At 39.1% G+C, this 17,324-nt stretch overlaps 1 protein-coding gene and 1 pseudogene across 1 annotated transcript; both read right to left on the bottom strand.

Moving 5' to 3' along the window:
- Window positions 1-9,599: 9,599 nt before the first annotated feature.
- Window positions 9,600-13,655, bottom strand: LOC136354208 (receptor-like protein EIX2; annotated as a pseudogene).
- A 383-nt stretch (window positions 13,656-14,038) lies between these two features.
- On the bottom strand, window positions 14,039-17,265 carry LOC4350731 (receptor-like protein EIX2). Its single transcript, XM_015761353.3, has one exon. The coding sequence runs from the start codon at window positions 17,203-17,205 to the stop codon at window positions 14,245-14,247; it is 2,961 nt and encodes a 986-aa protein (XP_015616839.1). The 5' UTR covers window positions 17,206-17,265; the 3' UTR covers window positions 14,039-14,244.
- Between the last annotated feature and the right edge of the window lie 59 nt (window positions 17,266-17,324).

The raw sequence follows: 17,324 nt of genomic DNA, 5'->3' as shown, positions 1-17,324 counted from the left end.
GCTGCTGCAGTCCCTACCCACACAAATGTACAAGTTCCATCAGCTGTACATGGAGATGAGCGCCACCGGTAGAGAGATGATCGGAGCGAGGATCAGGGACACGGACTTCTTGCAAGGAGATGACATTCTCTAGATCAATTTCAGGGGAATCTACGAACTATACCAGCTGGACGCCCTCGACGTCTCTATTATGAGTTGCTGGATTTTGTAAGTATATCGTTCAGTTAGATTTCTTACTATACGTCTCCTTTAATTAATTAGGTCCTTGTATATAAGTAGACCATAGAAAATAATATACTCCCTTTTATCGTTGTAGAATGGAGATTCAAAGGGCCCGACGGCGGAGGGTTTTCGATACTGGATTCATCGACCCTCGGAAAGTAAACGTCGCAATGCTCGACCAATATCCACAAGAAACAGAGGACAATCTCGTCCATCTCCTGAAGGCGCAGCATTACAAGACGTTCATACTGTTGCCATACAACACAGAGTTAGTTTAATTTTACTGTCTTCCTACATACCAAATTTCATTCCCGTACGAACTTGCTAAGTGTTTCATATGTAATGCATCCCACGCACATTGCAGATTCCACTGGGTGCTTTTACTCATCGACCTGGAGGCCTGCACCGTCAACGTATATGACTCAATGGATAAAAAAGAGTCTACGTTTGACAAGGTTTTCGAACTTATAGACAGGTACCGCCATAAGTTCCTTTGTTAATTAAGAAAATCTTGTTATGTTAATTGCTACTACGAATCATAGCTTTAAACTCCATGTAGGGCTTGGTATCAGTTCCGTCATTTGGTCCGCGGCAAATGGAGAGAAAGACTTAGGCGGAAGTTCAAATTTCCTGTGAGTACACATGCTCTACATTTATATTTCTCCGATTCAAATACATACAAGTGTATATTAATTAGATCTCTCGTTGTTTGTCATTTATTTGTAGTGCGCAAAGCAAAAGCAGGGAACTAACTTGTGCGGCTATTACGTGTGCGAGTATTGCCACTGCCTTGCAGACCAAATCATCACCACAAGAGAGCTCGATGTACGTACAAATAAATTCAAAATTTCATTACGTAGCGATTTCTTGTTTAATTACTAATCAATTTCATACATTCATATAGTTTATTCGCATGAGGGATAACCTGACCACACACAAGGAATTTATCGCGGCGGTTCAAGAACAACTCATGGGATTCATCAACGAAGAAATCCTTGATCCCAAGGGTGAATTCTACTACGACGGAAACACAATTCACCGGTCCTTAGCTTCTGAGCTAGCAGTGAGTACTACTACGTCAAAATCGTAGCTAGCTAGGACATATAATGGATTGTAATTAATACATGACTACATATGTTTCTATATGCATGTGTACACATTTTCTATAATGTAAATATATTTTGTTCATATATATATCTATATACATATGCATTTGCATAACATATATATGTATAAATACATATATATATGTATGCATATATATGTATTGAAACATATATATGCATGGTTTATATATATATATATATATATATATATATATATATATATATATATATATATATATATATATATATATATATATATATATATATATATATATATATAAACCATGCAGCAACAGGGGCATGCAAAAAAAAAAAAGGTCAGCTCTACCTTTAGTCCCGGTTGGTAACACCAACCGGGACTAAAGATGGCTCAGCCGGCCACGTGGCTGAGCCATCTTTAGTCCCGGTTGGTGTTACCAACCGGGACTAAAGATCGATCTTTACTCCCGGTTATTTCACCTGGGACTAAAGATAGCGATCTTTAGTCCCGGATTGGTACTCCCGGTTTGGAAACCGGGACTAAAGGGGGTTACGAACCGGGACTACAAAGGGTTTCTCCACCAGTGGTGGATTCATGGCCAACGAGAATGCGGTTTGCTTTGCTAGCTTATTCCTGTTGGTGTTGGATTGATGTGTTGCTTGCTCGGTGCTTAAATAAGTCATCGTTGTGGGCCTTGTGGCCATGCGTGTATGAAACCTCTTGACTAGTGTGTCAACTAGTGCGTGTTTGCTAGCTGCTGAGCAGGAAAAAGCTGGAGTAATTTACATCGTACAGGAAAGCCGTCCACTTGTTACAGTGCACGTCAGCTACATGGTCGGTGCATTAATATGTACTCCCTTTCTTTCGTTCCAAAATATAAGTATTTTTTTAAGTCTAACACGATCTTCGAAATACTATTTTGATCAACAATATCTATAAAAATAAGATATTTTAAGTAAAAAGAGTTGTATATCTTCTTCTATTATATACTAAAAGTCCATTAAACATCCTATAAACGCTCCTAAGCCGCCATGTGGCGCTTCTACAAGTGCTCCTAGGCCGCCATGTGGCATTCTGCAATCCCACCATCGATTTTCATTTAAATTGGTGGATCCATTATTTTACACTATTGGATTAGATCTATTTAAAAAGTTTATGCTTTCTATATCTGAGGAATTTACCGGAAATACTTATATACATGAAAATAGTTACTTACGATGGAAATACTTATATGCGTATACGTATGAAAGTACTTACATACGTATATGAATCTTCAGGTACTGTTTATTAAAAAAGAAACAAAGAACGTACGTGTGTACGATAAAAAAAAACCTATAGAGAAAAAAAACATTGATAACTGTTCACTTGGATGGAAAAATACAAAGGAACATGCGTACGTATGTACGGTGAACGCACGATAAAAAATGCTATAAAGCCCTGAAGGAAAATATATGTACGTACCATCGGAAAAAAATATACGGTCCTTTTTAAATAGGATCTTCTATACTATAAAAAATAAATTTTATTACTTTAGCTACAAATATAGTTACGTGGTGCTTTCATAAGCGATCTTAGGCCATCACGTAGTACAGTATAATCTCACGTAGCACTATATTTAAATTTATGGATCCGTTATTTTATACCTTTACATTAGCCCGCTTCCTCTTAATATCGTCTATTATATATTAATAGTCCATTAAACATCCTACAAACGTACTTAGGACACCACGTAGCACTCCTACAAATGCTCCTAAGTCGCCGCATGACATTTTAATAAACTAGAGAAATCACAAAAATTTTGAGAATAAACAAAACATTTAGCCGTCGATTTTCTGTAATATACGGCTGACCCATTGTTTTCTACTATTAAATTATTTGTCCAAATAAAAAAAGGAATACCACCTATTTCCTTTCTATCCTATTTTCCTCTTTTAGAAAGGTGGAATATATATATATATTTTTACCAATTATTTTTTGCCACTATATTTATTTAGCCAAAAAGAAAAGGACAAAAAAAAGGCTCGCATATCTCATCCCCGCCCGTCCAGTACGTACGTGCGTGCATACCTCTACACCTATTTCATTTCTCTCCTATTTTCGTCTTTTAGATAGATGGAAAAAATATTTTATGATAACAAATTTTAAACAACTATATTATCTAAATCATATAGCTAATTTTTTATTGGTACAAACCATTAGATTACTTATTATAATATATTTTAAGATTGAAGATCCAAGTTTGGGACATATATTATTAAAATCATATAGCTAATATTATTATAGATATTCATTACTTTGGGACATATATATTGTTCACTCATCCATATATTTTTAAGAAAAGATCAAATAGATTTTTAAACCTTCTGATTAATAACATGTACTTAAATTAGAAAAATTTAAGTAGTTTAATTAGAAAATACAATATCCAAAGTATTTCTAATAGCTGTAAGATAAATTGTATTTATAGGATCATTCGATCTATCTTGAAAAACAATAATCTTGTCATATCCACTCCCTCTATCACTCTCCCATGCTCCCCTCTCCAGCTCAATTATCCCATATTCTATTTTGTTTTAACTAACATGAAATAATAATAGTCATAGCTATTGTTTTATTTTATAACTAAATAAATAAATCAAGATCGCATTAGCTATATTTTACTATACAAAATTAAAAATGCATCATTTGAAGGTAGACACAATCGTTTGCATGCCAATTAAACAACAACGAAAAAATAATTGAAAATATGTAACACGTTGTACTAAATCATTGTTGTACATAACAAAAATCAATAAACGCTCTCCAGAACGCTCATAACTAATTGTATATCATATACTAAAATTCTAAAACAATCCAATTAAATTGGTGTATCCATTATTTTTAACTATTAGATCTACTTTTAAGAAAATCTTAAGTCGCCATGTGTCACCTCCTATAAAAAGGGAAAGAATTTTGGATTTCACTTAAATAATATAGAAAAAGTAGAAGAATAAAATCTCCTCCACTTCCTCCCCACCCTCACATGCACAAAACATGGTCCGTCCCCTCCCTATTTTTTAGCTATTAAACTAAAAGAGAAACAATTCAATAATATTCGTTTTTTAAGAAAGACTACACAACGCGTGCGCTCTGAATGCGCGCACACTCACCCTTATGAAAACACACAGCGATAAACAATCTATAATATTGGGTATTTGTTTAAGAAACACCATACAATCGTAGGCACTCACAACACACGCACACTCGCCCCTATAAACACACACACATCCTACCCCTATGAATATCTCCTAAAGACTAGGCCGACATATTTTGAGATCAACAAAATCACCACGAGCATCTCGCTGCCAACGGATATGTCAGCATTGAAGGAATAACTAGCCGTAAATGCGAGCATCCGTGTCAAATCTAAGCCTTGAATCCGAGTGGGCATGTTCCATCACAAGGAACATAACCAGTTGAGCTACACTCACTTCGCAATAATATTGGATATTAAAACAACCATAATTTTCAAGCTAGATTTTTGAAATACTACTATTCATTTTAAACTGGTGGAACCATTATTATTTCTAACCGTTAGATCTATGTTGTATAGTAAACAAGCGTGTATTCATGGGACATCACATTTCAAAAATATTACCGCGCAACTATATTTCGTCATTATCGTATTCATGTTAGGTTGTGTGGAGCCTCTGACCCACTCTAAATAAAAATGTTCATGGATGGATCACCTCTCAAACTGCATCAATCATATTAGGCTATATAAACCCATACATTTAGTGAAGCCTCATGTCCCACCCAATTCATCCTCTAATAAACCATGATAATATATGCAATTAAAGAAAAGAAAAACACATTACTTTTACTTTCGTTGACATATTTTCTAAAGAAAATGAGATTATATTGTTTTTCAAATGATGAAGAAGATTATAAATAATTGCTTATAGATATTATTTAAATATGATATAACATAAAAGTAATAGGTTAGAAAATTATATAAGCAACTAATACCAGTGAAAACAATTTATGAAGAAATCGTGGCAGTTGATCTCCGGTTAATATTTCGCTCTTATAAATGTCGTATACTTAGCGTACGACGCATGCCCGCGCGAATGCGCGGGCTACCTTCCTAGTTATGATAGTTTGTTAATGATAAATCTAGTAACGTCAATTTTATATGATTGATCTTTTTTAAAAAAAATTCTATTAATAATCAAAGTTAAAAATGTTCGACTTGTCACTATACTAAAAATGTTTATATTTTAGCAGAGAGGGAGTATGTTTGAAATTAATGCCACGGATGCAGATTAGACAAGACATACATATAACACACGTGTTTTCCATGTGTCTAATATAAACAACTACTAGAAGATGCCGACAATAATACCCTGTTTAGATTCCAACTTTTTTCTTCAAACTTTCAACTTTTTCGTCACATCGAACTTTCCTACACACATAAACTTTCAACTTTTCCATCACACCATTTCAATTTCTTCAAACTTCTAATTTTGGCATGGAACCAAACACAGCCTAAGTTCCAAAATTTTGATTGGATGTACAAAATCTTGTGATCAAAGGGATTATAATGCCTCCGTTCTAAAATATAGCAAAATAATAATACAGGAGAACCTATTTAAATTTATAGTACTATGATGTCTCCTATTTAGTACTCCCTCCGTTTTAAAATATTTGACACCGTTGACCTTTTAGCACACGTTTGACCGTTCGTCTTATTAAAAAAGTTTGTGAAATATGTAAAACTATATGTGTACATGAAAGTATATTTAACAATGAATCAAATGATATGAAAAGAATAAATAATTATTTAAATTTTTTGAATAAGACGAATGGTCAAACACGTACTAAAAAGTCAACGGTGTCAAACATTCTGAAGCGGAGGGAGTATTAGATTAGTATATTATAGGAGAGAGTTAGTAGTTATATTTCACTGTGCGAAGGAATTGCAACAATCTGGTACGATGAGCTCATTATTCCTTGGTAGAACGTCAAAATAACAAGAGTGACACATGTTGGTGCATCATGCCAAACCCACCTCTCTGTTCTGATTGCAACTTGGACACTATATATCAGAGAAATTAAAGATGGAGGCCAATTGCTCCCACCACATAGCTACGGTTTTTTTACGGGGATTTACAATTAGGACACTGCAAACATTAACCTCTGCTATAATTATACTGGATCCATATTTCATAGACACAGATGAGCCCATTTGTCATCCACTCAGAGTGTCAAAACAGCGAAGCACCCATATTTGCAGTCCTAATATTGCAATTTTCTCGTTTTTTACTATACCTTCATCCCAAAATAACTTTATTTTTCAGCCATCTATATATATAATAAAAAACTAAAATACCTTTTACTTTATCAAATCTCAATATAATTATCCTTCACTTTATCTAGTTCTAATACATGTGTTTCCTACTTTCATAAACTTTAAGATAATGATTGTTCAAATATTAGCTTATTTTGGAATAAATAAGATGGGGTAAAGAATCTTATTTTGGAAAGAAAGGATGTCCATGTCTGATGTCTGATGTCCATGTTACCTTGCTCTTAGTGCGGGTGCTGGCAATTTTGCAAAAAGACCTCGATTTACATGCTTTCTAGCTGGCATGCTTGTAAGTCTTCTATTTGTAGGGGTGAAAACGGAGCGGATTCGGGCAGATAGTTGTTATACCATATCTTAAACCATATTTTTTAAGTGGATTCGGAGTGGATACGGATAGTGTACGTATGTGGATGCGGAGTGGATTCTTTTGGATATCAGAAATGGTGCGGAGTCGGTGTAAAATCGGCTCAGAAACGGATTAAATTTATCGGATGTTACGTGTGTATGCAATCAATACAATATCAAGTTAGCAATGCAATAAACAATAATACAATAATCAATAAATAACCCATCGTAATAATTATATGCTTAAGTGTTAAACAACATGAATACATGACGTCCATAATATAGAATATAGCTACGTAAGTGTGACATGAGACGATGAAAGCCTCAGACTAAGAAAATCTAGGTTAATTGATGAATTAGGCCATTGGATGGACTAACTTATGTTATATGCAATAAATTGAGTGGTTACATGTGTTGATAATTTTGGATAATTCAGCAAACGACCTATCGGATAATCCGACAAAAATGTCGGATAATCCACATCAGCCAGATTTTAGAGATACCATATCCTTATCCACATCAGCATTAATATTCATTGGATTTCTAAAAATCCATACCATATCCTCGTTTCGGATGGATTCGGAGCGGATCAGATCGGATATTATCTGATCGGTTTTCACCCGTATCTATTTGTACGTTTCTGTGCTCTGCCTTCTTATGTTAAGGCCCTCCATGTCCTATGATGTCTTATACGAAGGAAACAAAATTCTAGAAACAGGACTGTACTTTAAAAAAAAACGATAGGTTTTTTTTTTCAAAAAAAGACCCTACCCCATTTATCCTTAACCCGTGTAATGCGCCGATTTTTTTTACCGTTAAAAAACTATTTAATAAAAACCCTATTTCCAAAAGTCCTTTTTTTGTGTGGTTAAGGGTATAAGTACCAAAAGATCTCAATAAGCCCCTTCTTGGTATCAAAACCTCATCCCACAAATTTTATAATCATGGTTCGAATTTTGAATCTTTCCTAAATCCTTTTGAATTATCCAGAACCCAAAATCTTCTTCCTACAATATTCAAATTTTCCATGAAAATATTCCCAATCTCTCCTTTGAAACCTTCTCTTCATTCTGGACTCCCTCTGGACTGATAGTACTTGTCGTTTTAGACAACGGTGAGGTCAAGGTTTAAATTTTTTTTATTATGAATCATTTTTAAAATATTTATCTTTCAAATATGGTGGCTACATGTATAGATTAGTCTTAAAAAGTACTTTAATAAAATCATATATTAGTTAACACTGTTTATGCATATTATAATGAAAAATAATGGTCAAAGTTGTTTTTTTAAGGCTGTGCTATTGTCCAAAACGATAAGTGTTATAAAACCAGCCCCGAAATCACATCGGAAACCAAACGCGGAAGAAACGTCATAGGAGATCCAAACACGATGACGACATTGAGGCACAATATTTGATAACGGAGTTCAGCCGAGGCCTACATCTCCGGGGCACTTATTACGGGCGCTCCTCCCCGATCCAGCATATTACAGCGTACCAGAATTACAACGACTCACAGCCGGTCGCCGCCGGCAGCCGCTCCCTCTCGCTATACTAAGTCGCCATGCTGTTACAACAAGCGCGCCCCTCTATTTATAAGAGATATTAGAACAGAGTCCGACTCTTAATCTAGTCCTATACCTAGTACAACTCCAAGTCATAAACTGTGACCGACTACATACACATATTCGACACAAACTCTAATAATAATTATTATCAATCTGGAGAGAGTACAATTTACTCTGTCCAAATATCCAAATTCAATTTTCAAATTATCCAAATCCCCTTCCTAACTCATTCTCTAAAAATTATAAGGGATACTGTTCAAACAGGGCCCTCCTTCTCATTTTCTCTCTTCCCAGCCCACCTCTCCCTCCCAATCTGGGACCCTTCTCCATGGCAGCCTCGTCCTCCTCGAGCAAACCAAGGTGACACCTCCCTGGCTCCCTCCTTACCTCCTCTCGTCATTGCCCAGTATACTGTACACTGGTTTCCTCTGCTTTGTAGTCCAATTGGTCAATTCGGGGGTAACAGAAAAAAAATCGATTTCTAGGATTAGATGAACCTGTTATCCATGTAGTAAAAAAACAGTTGAGATGAAATTATGAAACTAGAGAGTTGAATTTAAGAGCAGATGAGTGAAAGGAAATCAAATCGTGATTCGGATTTCTGAAAGCAAGAGAATTTCGGTGAGTGGGGGAGTGCTTTCTCTGAAAATACTGATCCTTGGAATCTGACACAAAGAAATGGATCCGCTTTGTCAGGGGGCCCTTCCGCCCTTGCAGTTCTTGGAATCTCTGAAACTAACAACGATTAACATAAGAAATCGATCGAAAAAACACTAAAAGTCATCAGAGCTGGCGATACATTACATTATACATTATATGTAACAAGGTACATTATATTATGCGTACTTGAGGTTGGCTCAAAATTAATTAGCCATTAGACAACATTTTTTTTAAAATCAACTACATGAAAAAAAACTCTAAACAATTATACAGATTAACATACAAATATCTGAATGCTTCTCCACCTTCATTTATTTATATCAGTATACCACTTAGATTTGTTACAGCAGAACCAGAATTTGATCTGGAGTACTTAATTTGCAGTTGCCTGTCTTTTTAATCTGGCCCAAGTAACAACAGCAAAAACATATGTTTTGTCGTAAAACTTGTCGAACTGGCGGAAATAAGCAACTCTCCATGATCTTATGAACATTACAGCGCAGAATACCACCCAGAGACCAATCAAAAATCCTGTCACAATCCCAAAACAAAATAACATTGTTGGCTCTGAATCGTTCACACTTTTGTTTTGACTGCCAAGCTTTGGTGCCGAACAATTCCTTTGAAGAGGAGGTCCACACAGACCACCGTTCCCATCATACATGGATGGGTTGTTTGGATAGAGGGTGTCAAGTTGATGTCCCTGTGGTATTCTTCCAACAAGATTGTGACACGATAAGTCTAAGGAGCTTAAAAATGTCAAGTCTGACAGGCTCATTGGGATTTCACCGGAAATACGGTTCATTGACAGGTCAAGTGATTGCAATGATTTCATTGCTCCGATATCATCTGGAATTTTCTGTTGAGATTATAGACATATAATGATTTAATCTATTCCATAAATAAATCATGACATTACAGATGAAAACTAGCATGAACGCATCATTAGATCTACACATGTAAACTACACAGTATAACATGAACAGATCAAATATGCGCAACATATTGAACACGTACCGAGGTGACGAAAAGACCGGCTGCTTGGTCGAAACTTTTCGCAGGTGTCTACGAAGGCACGAAACACGCGAGCGAAGAGGAAGGCGAGCCGTCGCGAACGAACAGGGAGCAGTCGCGCGAAGCGCTTCCCAAAAACCTTATTGCCGCCTTCTCCCGGTGCAGGACGTCAAAGACAGAGGTTCCGGAGACCTGCTCTCCCGATCGCTGGTGCACGCCGGCGAGCGGGATGGAGTAGTCTACGAGCGACGGCGCAGTACAGAGTAGGAGGCAAACCCTAGATTGATTTTTTGCGTGTGCTGCGTGAAGACGGCAGGTCGGTTTATATAGAGAAGGGTCGCTTGATCAGGGCGCCCGCACGATCTCTACTGCGCGTAACCGAACCGGATAAGTCGCGCGTAACTTATCCGGACTCCACGCCGTTTGCACGCACCGGATTTTTCGGAACGTTTCCAAAACAAAAACGAATCCGAATTTGCAGCAAAACAAAACTGCAAAAGGAGGCTGCATCTGCGCAAGGGTGAGGAGCCAATTTTTCGGACCATTCGACGCGTACGTCGTGCACGCGCGCCGCCTGCCCTGCCCTGCCCTGCCAGGCCAGGCGAGCGAGCGCGCGCGTGTGTTTCCCCTCTTCTCTCCACCACACATGCTTCAAGTGACTAGGAGGGCATCCTCCCTTTTAATAAGGTCCCCCTCTCCTAGAATAAGCAAGGTGGTACTAAACTCCACATGCATGCCATCCCATGAGGTGGGCTTTTGTGATTTTCCAAAGAATTAATCTTCGAGTGGGCTAAGGCCCATTCATTAATTCCAACAATCCCCCACCAAATCTCAAAATCCCACTGAGATTTGCCTTTTCCAATGTACTGTTTATATACCAGCGGTTCGATGGAGACCAATTAAGGTTGAACATCCACCTAGAATTCCAAGCTACACTTACTCACAACTTGAACAATGGACTACGCCTTGAATTGCAAGTCTTGTGCAAGCAAGTTTCACTCAAAGTCTTATCTGGTACTAGACCGTCTGTAGACTACCCCTCGGGTGGAGCGTATAAGTCATACTCCTAGGTCTTTAGTAAGCTTCCTAGAAGATTCACCCAAAATCTTCATAGACTGCGACCAACAGTCAAGCTCACAAAGGTGAGTTCTTTCAAGAATGCTCTACAGGACAACATCTTTGCTAATTAAAGTCAACAGAACTCATTAAGGCATAGCCAACCTGCCTTGCAGCTCACGAGAGTACATGCATCTTCACTTGGAGATGGTATATATATTGATACTCTCCTCTAGTTTACTAATGGTTTGTTCTTCCCAGGATCTAATTCACGGGATCTCCGATCACATAGACTGGGTTACCACCATAGTATAACTCATATGGGTCTCAAACCCATCTCCTTCGATGCATTGTCTATCACATTTCGTGATAGTCCCTTCGTGAAGGGATCTGCCAGGTTTCTCGCTGTTTGGATGTAATCCAACGTTATAACTCCGGAGTTTCTTAATTTCCTGACAGACTTCAATCGTCTTTTCACATGTCTAGACGATTTCATATTATCCTTAGAACTATTCACTTTGACAATTACCGTTTGATTGTCACAGTTCATAAGGATAGCCGGCACCGGTTTTTCAACAACAGGCAGATCCATTAATAGATCACGCAGCCATTCTGCCTCAACAGTAGCAGTATCCAGTGCCGTTAGCTCTGCTTCCATGGTTGACCTCGTCAAAATGGTCTGTTTGCAAGACCTCCATGAAACAGCACCACCACCCAGTGTGAAAACATATCCACTAGTGACTTTGATCTCATCCACATCAGAGATCCAGTTAGAATCACTATAACCCTCCAGTACCGCAGGATACCCAGTATAGTGAAGCCCCAATTCCACAGTACCTTTCAGATAGCGCATTACTCGCTCAAGCGCACGCCAGTGATCATCTCCCGGATTAGAGGTAAATCGGCTCAACTTGCTCACAGCAAAGGAGATATCAGGCCTAGTTGCACTAGCCAGGTACATCAACGAGCCAATGATTTGGGAGTATTCCAGTTGATTCCTAGCAATTCTCTTGTTCTTGCGAAGCAACAAGCTAGGATCATAAGGTGTTGGAGAAGGCTTACTATCAATGTAGCCAAAACGATTCAAGATCTTCTCCACATAATGGGACTGCAAGAGTGTAATCCCATTCTCACCTCTAATTAGCTTAATGTTTAAGATAACCCCATTCAAGATCACGCCGTTTGCACGCACCGGATTTTTCGGAACGTTTCCAAAACAAAAACGAATCCGAATTTGCAGCAAAACAAAACTGCAAAAGGAGGCTGCATCTGCGCAAGGGTGAGGAGCCAATTTTTCGGACCATTCGACGCGTACGTCGTGCACGCGCGCCGCCTGCCCTGCCAGGCGAGGCGAGCGAGCGCGCGCGTGTTTCCCCTCTTCTCTCCACCACACATGCTTCAAGTGACTAGGAGGGCATCCTCCCTTTTAATAAGGTCCCCCTCTCCTAGAATAAGCAAGGTGGTACTAAACTCCACATGCATGCCATCCCATGAGGTGGGCTTTTGTGATTTTCCAAAGAATTAATCTTCGAGTGGGCTAAGGCCCATTCATTAATTCCAACATTTTCCCGCCCAAGTGATTCCTTGATAAATTTAAGTTCATCAATCCATCAAGAGAAGTTATATATTTCATATGGAATTTCACCAGTTAAATGGTTGAGTGACAAATCAATGCTAACCACACGAGAACTTCCGGCTGCACCGTACATAAGCTCTTGATGCTTAGTTACTAGTGATAAAATTTCCATGGTTAGATATTTTTCTGTAAGAGCATCATATGGATCAACTTCAATTCTCGCCGAAAGTTTTATTGTCATTGATGTTAAATTTTACAAAGGCCAAGGAATTGATCCTGATATGTTGTTGCCAGCTAAATTATTCAAGTATTGAAGGCTATCAATATTTGTGATATTGAGTGGAATATCACCGTAGGAGAAGTTATGACTTAGCTGCAGATATCGCAAGCTCTCCATATCTCCAATCCACACTGGTAATGCTCCATGGAAATTGCGGGGATGGAAATTGTTAAATGCAAGATCAAGGAAAGTCAATGACCGTATAGCGGGGAGGCGTAATGGGAACTCTCCTGAAAACCTGCTGTGACTTAATTGTAGGAAATATAAGTTTGGCATCCTAAAACAGTTGGTAAGTTCTCCCTCGAGAAAATTGTATGCTAAATCAAATATTTTTATGTTTTTCAACTTGCAAACAGATCCAGGAACTTGACCAGTAATGTGATTGTGGCACATAATTAGTACTTTAAGATCTGGAGCGCCAAATTTTGAGGGTAAATTCTGTAAAAACTCTTGGGAAAAGGGGGACAGAAAAAAACATTATTAATATATCATGATGCGCATTTGATTAATTTTATATTTCTATTGAATATCGTCTAGTTATATTTGCGGTATTCAAAAAAAATTATGCAAGTTGGATCACCCATGTCTAAAATCCACGATATGCCACTGGACTTCATTCCATTTTCCTTCTGATTTAATCTCATTTCAGTTAGTATTTCTTTAGTTTGTAAGCCCAGTTCAACAGGAAGTAATTAGAATGTTTAGTCTTTCAGGGACTAGCTGATTTAGAATTTTTCAGCCAATCGTAGTTGCTTATTAAGGGAGAATATAAGCCCAGAAAAGCTGATGAAGTTTGCAGCGCAAAACCTCTGCCCCAGCTCTGCTTGTTCTGTTTTCATCTTTCTTCAGGTACTGTAGCTGTCCTACAACATTCAGAACAGAGCTCTGATAGAAAGAGTGAGTTCAGGATTTAGTCTGAAGGGTGATTTCTGACACACTACACAACTGTACCAGTACAAACAGATATATACACATCATTGTAGATCTATGCATCATATGCATTTAGGGTACTTGCTCTAATAAGCTCCATACATGACAAAATATACAACCCAACTAATAGTCTTACACCTGCTTCAGCTTTTTCATCTTCATCTATTCATAGGATTCGTCAGAGTCGATGGATGACCATGAGACATGCGACATCAGCAATCTCGGATCTGTTCTTCCTGTCAATCTTGCCCAACCAACAACCGCAATCACACAAACCTCATCATACACCTTGTCCAAGAGACAGAAGTAAGCAACCCTCCAAGATTTCCTGAACAAAAGGGCATAGAAGACAATCCAGAGACCTGCCATAAATCCCATCACAACTCCAATGGAAAATGGCCCTATGTCAAAACCTTGTTTACTTCTCATCAGGTGACCTTGCTCTGATGCATCGCTTTTATAACAGCTTTTTTGGAGAGGAGGCCCACAAAGACCATCATTGCCATCATACAGATGATGGTTTTGATCATAGAGGGTGCCAAGTTGTGTCCCTGATGGTATTCCTCCCACAAGATTGTTATAAGATAGGTTCAGAAAACTTAAAGACGATAAATCAGACAAACTTTGTGGGATTTCACCATAGAGCATGTTCTTCGAGAGGTCGAGCGATTCCAATGACTGCATGTTCCCAATCGAATATGGAATTTTTCCACTCAAATAGTTACTCGATAGATTCAGATTTATCAATCTATGAAGATAAGTAATGTCTTCAGGAATCACACCGGTCAAAAGATTTGAGGACAAATCAATGGTCACCACAGTTACATTTTCTTCATCATACTCAAGTTCCAGCCCCTTCATGGTCACAAGAGATTTGTAGTCACATCCAGATAGTCTCTCTTCATGCTCGTTCGTATAATATTGCTTCGGAACCATTCCTGTCAAATTTGCCAAATACTGAGGCAGGGGACCTGATATACTATTGCTAGCAAGATCCAAATGAGAAAGATTTCCAAGTTTGGTGATGCTGGCAGGAATATTTCCAGAGAACATGTTATGCTTAAGCCGCAGAATTTCTAGCTTGCTGAAATTTCCAATCCATGTAGGCAAATTCCCAGAGAACTTATTCCATGAAAGATCAAGGAAGCTTAACTCTGTCCAACCCTGAAGAAAAGATGGGAAGTTGCCAGAAAAGCTGTTGTTACTCAGACGAAAAAATGACATCATGCTCATCCCAGAACATTGAGGAAACTCTCCGTCAAGTAGATTGTTGGATAAGTCTAGGCCATGTAAATTCTGCAGTTCACAAATAGATTGTGGAACATTCCCGGTGATACGGTTGGATAACAGATTCAACTCAGCTAGTTTTGGAGATCCAATATTTAGTGGCAGAGGTCCTGACAATGAGTTGTTTGATAAATCTAATGTAGTGAGGTTTCGCGGCATGCGAGGAATCAGACCCGCTATTTGGTTCGATTTCAGATATAATTTTTCCAATGACATGTTTTCCATATTTGTTGGCAATCCACCACTGATTTGATTACCGGGAAATTCCAACAACTTGGCCTTTGAAAAGGTTGTAGAGAACCAGTCTGGGAATGTATCATTTATGCCTGCATCATTCATAGCAAGTGCGACAATATCAACCTGTGATTGAAGCCATCTAGGAAATGAGGGGCCCATCGTAATAGATGCAAAGTAAGCCTTCTCTAATTTGAAGGGAGGTAACCACTGAGGATCCATCACAATCTTCAAATGATTGTAACACAAATATATCGACTTCAAGCTCGTCAGGTGCGCAAAGTGCTTCTCTGTGATGGTACCACTCATGTTATTGAAATGTAGGTACAAATTCCTCAGATTTGTGAGCATACCTATTTCAGAAGGCACCTGTCCAGTGATGCTGTTATTGAAGAGGTCAAGAGTGACTAAGCTTGTTAGCCTTCCAATCCAATTTGGTAGCATCCCGGTTAAACTGTTGCCAGCCAAATGAACTTCCTTCAGTTTGCTGGGTGAACACTGTGGCAAACTCTGAAATATATCCATAATATTTCCATATTCTAGCCTACAATCGAGGTCTAGAACTTCCAAATTGCATAGATTCTTCAAGTTTGCTTTCATGGTGCCCATCTTGCCATTTTTCGACACGCTCATGCCCATGCTATCCTTATGATCATCAAATGAGAAATCAAGAACTTGGAGGGACAGCATGTTTCCTAGCGCTTGCGGAATATCACCGTACAAACTAGTCGAGCTAAGATTGAGATGCTTGAGAGATGTCAGGTTCCAAATCCAACTAGACTCAGCTGGGTGGTTAAAATCATTGTTGGAAAGATCAAGCATCTCAAGTTCCTTGAAACTAAGCTCTGGGAGAGACTGGTTTGCACTCTGAAGTGAGCAAGAAGAAAGGCTAACAATCTTCAGAGAAGGGATCATGTTCAGAACATGTGGCCAATCAACTACTGTGCTAAGGTTTACCCCATCAAGTTTCAGATATTGCAAATTGGACAAGTGTGCTAACCATGAACCATCATTAATGTACAGAAATGGAACCATGCCGGATAATCTTATCCTGGAGAGATCGAGATATCGCAAGTTCGAAAGGTTACCGAGCTGAGGCGGCACCATGCCGGAGAACACTATCCCAGATAGATTCAGATATCTCAGGCTTCTGAAAGAGCCCAAGAACTCAGGGACATGTCCAGTGGAACCTGCAAGGTTGTTCATGCTGAGATCGAGGTACCTGAGATGCTCCAGCGAGATCAGAGACTGGCCTATCTCGCCGGCCAGCGCTGTTCCGGCGTGGTCGTTGCGGAGGCGGAGCTTGACGACATGGCCGGTGCGGTTGCTGCACCGGACGCCTCGCCATTGGCAGCAATCCTCCTGCAGCTGACCGCCACCTCGTCGCCAAGAGGCGAGGAGGCCTGCAGGGTCGTCGGTGACGCCTTCCTTGAACGCCAGCAGCGCGTCTCTCTCGCGCGGTTTGCAGTAGTTGCCGATGGCTGCAGGTGGTGGTGATGGCGGTGTCGTCGTCGCCGCCTGGCCATCGGCGGCGATCATGAGGAGGAGGATGGAGGCGGCGGCGGCGGCGGCGGCGGCGATGGTCGGATGACGCATGAGCATGGCTAAGTGATTGATTAGCTGCAGTGTGAGATGCTGGTTCACTGTGTGTTTTGGTATAGCAAGTGGCTTGATGGATGCTTGTGTTATTATCCATCAGCAAAAGTGACTCTCCATGGTGG

The sequence above is a fragment of the Oryza sativa genome, chromosome 11 (genome assembly GCF_034140825.1).
Source record: "Oryza sativa Japonica Group chromosome 11, ASM3414082v1".
NCBI lineage: Eukaryota > Viridiplantae > Streptophyta > Magnoliopsida > Poales > Poaceae > Oryza > Oryza sativa.
This window is presented reverse-complemented; position numbering and strand designations above follow the sequence as displayed.